The sequence below is a fragment of the Microtus ochrogaster genome, linkage group LG8 (assembly GCF_000317375.1).
Source record: "Microtus ochrogaster isolate Prairie Vole_2 linkage group LG8, MicOch1.0, whole genome shotgun sequence".
Classification (NCBI taxonomy): Eukaryota; Metazoa; Chordata; class Mammalia; order Rodentia; family Cricetidae; genus Microtus; species Microtus ochrogaster.
Window position 1 is genome coordinate 21,046,224 of NC_022033.1, and position 6,649 is coordinate 21,052,872.

A 6,649-nucleotide genomic window follows, 5' to 3' on the forward strand; every position below is an offset into this window, starting at 1 on the left:
CTGGAACTAGCTCTGTAGACCAGGCTGGTCTCGAACTCACAGAGATCCGCCTGCCTCTGCCTCCCGAGTGCTGGGATTAAAGGCGTGCGCCAAAAACTGCTCTTGTGAAATGTGTTTTCTGAACTTCTATTAGAGAAAAGAGTGCACATTCAGACCACACAATTGCATTTTTCTACATTCTAATTGGATTTTTTATTAACAAAGTCTCATAGTATATCCCAGGCTAGCTTGGACTCTTGATTCTCTGACTTCAGCATTCCAATTGCTGGGATTACAGGCATGTGCCACTACACTCCCAGTTTGATTTGTAAAGTGTGCAGATAGATTTTTCTAAAACTATTAATCCTTGCTTTTTACAAGGATTTGTATTTCTTTTTAATTTTGTTATAAGTAATGTAATCCAAGTCACTAATATAATATTATAGCATACCTATCACAATGATAAATTCTTCTTAACAGACATAGAAGATGCCACAAAGACACCCAACTGTTCCAGTGAACCAGTGAAAGAGGAAAGAGGTGATCTTATCAAATTCTACAACACAATATATGTAGGAAGAGTGAAGTCATTTGCATTGAAGTATGACTTGTCCAATCAAGACCATATAGTAAGTTTTTTAAAATAATTTATTTATTTTATTTGCATTGGCATTTTAGCTGCATGTATGTCTGTAAGGTTGTCAGACCTTGGAGTTACAGACAGTAGTGAGTTGCCATGTGGATGCTGGGACTTGAACCCAGGTCCTCGGGAAGAGCAATAAGTGTTCTTAACCACTGAGCCATCTCTCCAACCCCTGAATATTTTTGGTCTCTTCTTCAACCATGGCAGATAGTTTTGCCGGGTAGAGTAATTTATGTCATGGACTTTTTACAACTTTTGACTGCATTTCTCCAGGCTCATCTGGCTTTCAAAGTTTCTGTTGAGAAGTTAGCTATTATTCTGATGTTTTTCTTTTATCTATTACTTGTATTTTTTTTTCTCTTTCAGCTTTCTGGTGTGTATATCTAATTAATCTTACCAATAAAAACCAGTAGTCAGATATCAGAGTAAAAATCTGAAAGATCAGAGAAGCAGAGGAGCAGCTGCCAGTTGCTTCCTACTTCTGCTGTTCCTCTGTCCAAAAAGGCCTTGATCCCCTCTCCGCCCCACCTTATCACCTCCTATCTCTTCTCTATAGTCCTCTAGACCTCTGTGGTTAAATAGTGACTAGCTCTGCCCTCTGACTCCAAGCAAGCTTTATTTGTCAGAACACAAACAAAATATCACAAAACATTTTCCCTTTTTTGTCTAAATAAAAAGTGAAGGTTTTAACTAACATTGAAAAACTATATACAATTATATACATGGAATAATTACATTAATAATGTCTAGTCCATAGCATTTGACAAATTCAGAGAAAATACTCCATTATCTACCCTATCTTAGTGAGTCCAATGTATTGTACCTAATTTACTTTTTATCCTAACTTGCATTACCATCCCAAAACTATCCTTTTATGTCTCTCAACCTTATATATTTTACACCTCTTTTGTGAGTTTCTTTTCTGAGTCTAGTAACAAGGAAAATTATAACTATGTAGCGAAGTACATAGTGATTAATAAAAACTCAGAGATGGATATTGGGGTTCAACTTGAAGACCAGAAAAGCAAAGCAGTCAACTGCTGGCTCTTAACTCAACCTGAAAATGGTGATCCTACCTCCAGGAACCTCAGAATGAGACAGATTGAAAACTCTCTCTTCCCGTCTTAAAATCTTCTCTAGTTCTGGGATTAAGGGCATGCACCACTACCGCCTGGTTTCTATGGCAAGCTAGTGTGGCTTTTGGGATTAAAGATGTGTATCATTGTGACTACTGGGATTAAAGGTATGTGTCATTGCTGCCTGGTCTGTAAGGTTGGCCAATGTGACTGTTTTACTTTTCTGATCCTAAGGCAAGCTTTAACTAAAAAAAATACAAATGAAACACCACTACACTTTCCCTTTTTATCTAAAATAAAAAAGAAGGCTATAACTAATATGAGAAAAACTATATACAATAAGTACATTAACTATACATAGGCAATAAATACATCAACAATGTCTAGTCCATTTGCATTTGACAATTTAAGAGATAATAGTCCATAGCTAAATCTTGTACCTAATTTACTTTCTATCATAACTTACTTTCTGTATCAGGTAAATAGGGAGAACTATAATTATCTAGGCTTCAGCTCCCTCAGAGACCCAAGAAGGAAATAATATTAACTGAGTAAACAGAATGTGCAGGCAAGTGACTTCCAAAAAGTGTGAGTAATGACAGAAACAGCTGACTGCCTGGACAGGGTTCCTCTGTAGCATTGGGACATCCATCTTCGGTTTACAGACCTAGAATATCCGACAGATTTTTCTGTGAAGCAGGATTTTTGAAGGACTTTCTTATCTTGTCTTGGCAAAGTTCAGCAGTTATTTTCTTTTGTGTCCTGCTTGTCCAGTTTGGACAGTTTACTGTCATCAGTCAAGGCAAGAGGAGTATTTTGCCCAGTGGTTAACTTTTGCTACAAACAAAGTCAACTCCATATAGAGTTTCGTTGATGCCCATCATTTTCCCTGAAGTATATTAGTGCTGCTAGGAGTAGACATGTCTCATTTTCATTAAAAAAAAAGAAAGAAAAGAACCTATGTTATTAAAACATTTTTAATGCCATATTCTGTAGACCTCTGAAGTGTTTGAAGACCACCTGTCTAAAATATGTCTCTGTTTGAGCTAGAAAACATATCTAACTTGACTATATGTTTGGTGACTAGTTACTAACCTGCATTTCTTTATTATCCTAAATAATTTGTAATAATAACTTTCAAGGACTAGAAATTTACATTACATTGATAAGTGAGCTGTATAGATACATTGAACAAGAGTAGGAACATGTACAGTATGATTCAATAATGTACCCTTTTATCCTATTTCTCTATCTCTCCCCTTTTTTCTTTTCCTTTCTTTCTTTCTTTTTTTTTTTTTTTTTTTTTTTTTTTTTTTTTTTTTTTTTTTTTTTTTTTTTTTTTGAGACAGGGTTTCTCTGTGTAACTTTGGAACCTATCCTGGAACTCGCTCTGTAGACCAGGTAGGCCTCGAGCTCAAAGAGATTCCCCCTGCCTTTGCTTCCTGAGTGCTGGGATGAAAGGCTTGCACCACCACCTCCCACTTCCCCTTTTTCTTTTTAGAACAAGATCCCTGAATCTAATCTCCTTTGTTCAGCTTTTTTCCTGACCATGACCAATAGCAATTTATAATCAAACTCTCTAAATAATGACAAATGTCCATAACTCATTGAATAACCAAAACCCACCCACCCTACCTTTTGGGAATATGGGCCTCATATCCTTTAAATTACTTTCTGCTGTTTGGGGGAAACAGCATCTTTAGTGGACCCTGCCACAAAAATTGGGATAATTGACAAGTCCTAGGAGAGCTAACTATATCATTGTTGTCCAGTCTCTATAATGGGAAAGTTCAGGGCTTATCTCAAGTTCTGGCTAGAGTAGTCTGTGAGGCTGGAAATTGTCCTGAGCAGTTTATAGTCTAAAGCCTATCTTTGGGTGGCTTGTCAGTTTAGTGGCATTACCAAAGTTCTGGTAGAGTCATCATTGTGGGGCCCTGTCCTCCTTTTGGAGACTTTAGAGGTCACTGTTAGGTATGGTCATAGTTCACTGTAGAAAGCTTAAAACATTTGAAATGTTTTAATAGTAGATCTCAAAAAGATTAAAGGACCATAATGTGTTATGTACATTCCGAGTGCAGAAACTTAATTCCTAGTTACCTGATGTTCAAACTCAAAATGATGTACAGGAAGCTAGATGAAACTTTTTTTCTAGAATTAGTACTCTACATAACTATTAATACTATGACAAAAAGTTAAAGTGTGTGTGTGTGTGTGTTGGGTTGTTTTGTTTTACTTTTTGGTTTTTGTTTGTTTGTTTTTCAAAACAGAGTTTCTCTGTGTAACAGTCCTGACTGTCCTGGAACTCACTTTGTGGACTAGACTGGCCTTGACCTCACTGAGATCCACCTGTTCTGCCTCCCAAGTGCTGGAATTAAAAGCATGCACCACCACCACCTGGCAAATTTTATAAATTTTGAGATAATATTTATGTCTTAATAAAAGTTTTAAAGAGTCAAAATAAAACCAAAGAATTATGTGATTAGTGGCAATAGAATAGTTCCTTAATTTTGGTTTTTCTTCTTTCCCATCAAGTGGCTCTTCTGACATGAGACAGAGATTCTGGATTTTCTGTCTTACAAGCATGCTTGGTTTTAGAGAAGGAGAGAGCCACACTCCAACTCCAAAGCCAGCTTTAATTTTTAATTGAACTGAGACTACAAAAAGACCATTTGTATTTTATGCTTATAGAGAACAGCAGAAACATTTGGAATGACTTATAGAATTTTATCCTGTTAGAAATGTTTTTTTGGGTTTTTGTTTTTGTTTTTTCGAGACAGGGTTTCTCTGTAGCTTAGGAGCCTGTCCTGGAGCTAGCTCTTGTAGACCAGGCTGGTCTCGAACTCACAGAGGTCTGCCTGCCTCTGCCTCCCGAGTGCTGGGATTATGGGTGTGCGCCACCACCGCTCGGCTGTTAGAAATGTGATATACCAATAGGCTAATTTACTCTTTTTCTTAGGACATTTTCTCTGGATGATTCATAGTTTTATTCAGATGTCTTGTTTGTCCAGTGGTCTTCAGATTCCTTGGCTGGATGCCTTCATTCTCTTGGAAGGACAAAAACAAAGCCCTGCCCCAACCCTAACTTTGAGGAGTTTCCCTTTTGGCAAGTTTTATCTCATCAAATGAAAAGCATTTTTAGTCTTACAAGTTAGTTTAGATTGATTAATCATACTGGTTGATGAACTATCACCTCTTCTAATCAAGAGGTCTCTCTTGTTCAAATTTAATCTTTATGATATTTGCTTTATGGTTTCTCTTGAAATTGTTGTTTTATCTTCTAAAACTGTTCTCTCATCCAGAGCAGTATGGTTTTCCAGGCATGAGGTCCTTTAATTGCTCTGGGGAGGAGTTTCCTCCACAGTGACAGGGAATGATTGTACCAAATTTGACATGGGGGCCTGTGAGAGGCCCCTCAAGGTGTTGCCAATGGCAAAGGGTTACCTTGTCTGTCCCTTGTTAATCTGCATTCATTGGTCCAATGTCAGGCTTTGCTTCACCCTTCTACATACTCCAGAAGTCAAGGGCCTTCTGTTTGGATTAGAAGCATTGTTTCTGAGAATGCCCTGTCTACAATCCCTTTTTAGGTATGCCACAGTTAAAACACTTGACATTTTGATTCAATATTAATTAACTGTATCTTGGATTCATTCCTCTGTAGGTGATGATCTTGCCTTCAAAGGCCTAATTACCCTTTTGCATTGTGAATTAGCATTTTCAAAAGCCAAAGACTCAATTACTATTTGTCTCGCTTCTGAATTTGAGCTGAAGTCTCTCTCTGTAACAAGTCAGCAAAGGTTTCTTTTGGGCCCTGTGTAATATAACACAACATCTTTCATTCCTTTTTTCTTGTGTATTTAGTGTGTTGATTATGATATGCCTTGGGGACTTTCTTTTCTGGTCTTGTCTGGTTGAGGTTCTGTGTGCTTTTTGTATCTGTATGGGTGTGTCTTTTCTTAGTTTGGGGAAGTTTTCTCTCATCTTGTTGAAGATCTGATCTGTGCCATTGACCTACATTCTCTTCCTTCATTTGTGTCTCTAGTCAAAGATTTGGTGTTTTCATGGTTTACCATAGTTCCTGTATAATCCTTTTGTTGTGGGGTATACATCAGAGAAAACTGCTTAGACATGGGTTTAAGCCAATAGAAAAGCTTTATCAGCCAGCTGGCTACTACAGTGGGTGTTTGGGATCCCAAGCCTTTTTCTCAGGGTGAGCTTTTAACCACAAAAACCATATCCTGGATTGACACATGTCAGTTACTAGGAACAGTTAGCCAAAAGAGGAACTACAGAAACCCAAAAGCAAGGTTAGTGCATTTAGAGACTTTTCCAGAACTATGGGCTTGGTGGGTTAGGTCTTGTTTTAGTTTTGACAGGTGGTGCTATCTGTGTGCTGAGTTTTACAGCCTGAATAGTATTTCCATCATGGAGTCAGTTGTGCTAAGGTCTTGGGGCCTACCAACATCTGGGACTCTATTAACACCTTTATATATTTTTAAAAAACATTTTAGTATTCTTTGCTTACATGATCTAATTCCTCTATTTTGTCTTTGAGGCCTGCTAATCTAGCGTCTACTTGATCTGTTCTACTTGTCAGACTTTCCTTTGAATTTTCTAATTGAAATATTGAGTTTTTCAATTCCATTTTCATTTCAGCCTGAGCTTTCTTCAGTGTTTCTCTTTATTGGACCCAGTTTTCAAATCCTGGACTGCATTTGTCATTTCATTCAACCTGTTTGTAATTTCTTGGGCATTACTTAGAAATGTCTTGTCTTTATATTCATCTTTATCAGTCAATAAAACTTGGTTGTGGTTTGTTTTTGTTTCTGTGGTGGTAAAAGGGTTGTTTGTTTTTTTTTAAAAATGATACTTGGAAGCCGGGCGATGGTGGCGCACGCCTTTAATCCCAGCACTCGGGAGGCAGAGGCAGGCGGATCTCTGTGAGTTCGAGACC

The 6,649-nt window shown here is 37.6% G+C and overlaps 1 protein-coding gene across 1 annotated transcript in view; it reads left to right on the top strand.

Annotated features, from left to right (window-relative positions):
- Positions 1-6,649, top strand: part of Rbl1 (RB transcriptional corepressor like 1) — a 64,530-nt gene that overhangs the window by 51,187 nt on the left and 6,694 nt on the right. The window contains exon 20 of the mRNA XM_005363028.3: positions 460-608. Within this exon, the coding sequence (XP_005363085.1) occupies positions 460-608 (149 nt within the window). The remainder of the gene's footprint in view (positions 1-459; positions 609-6,649) is intronic.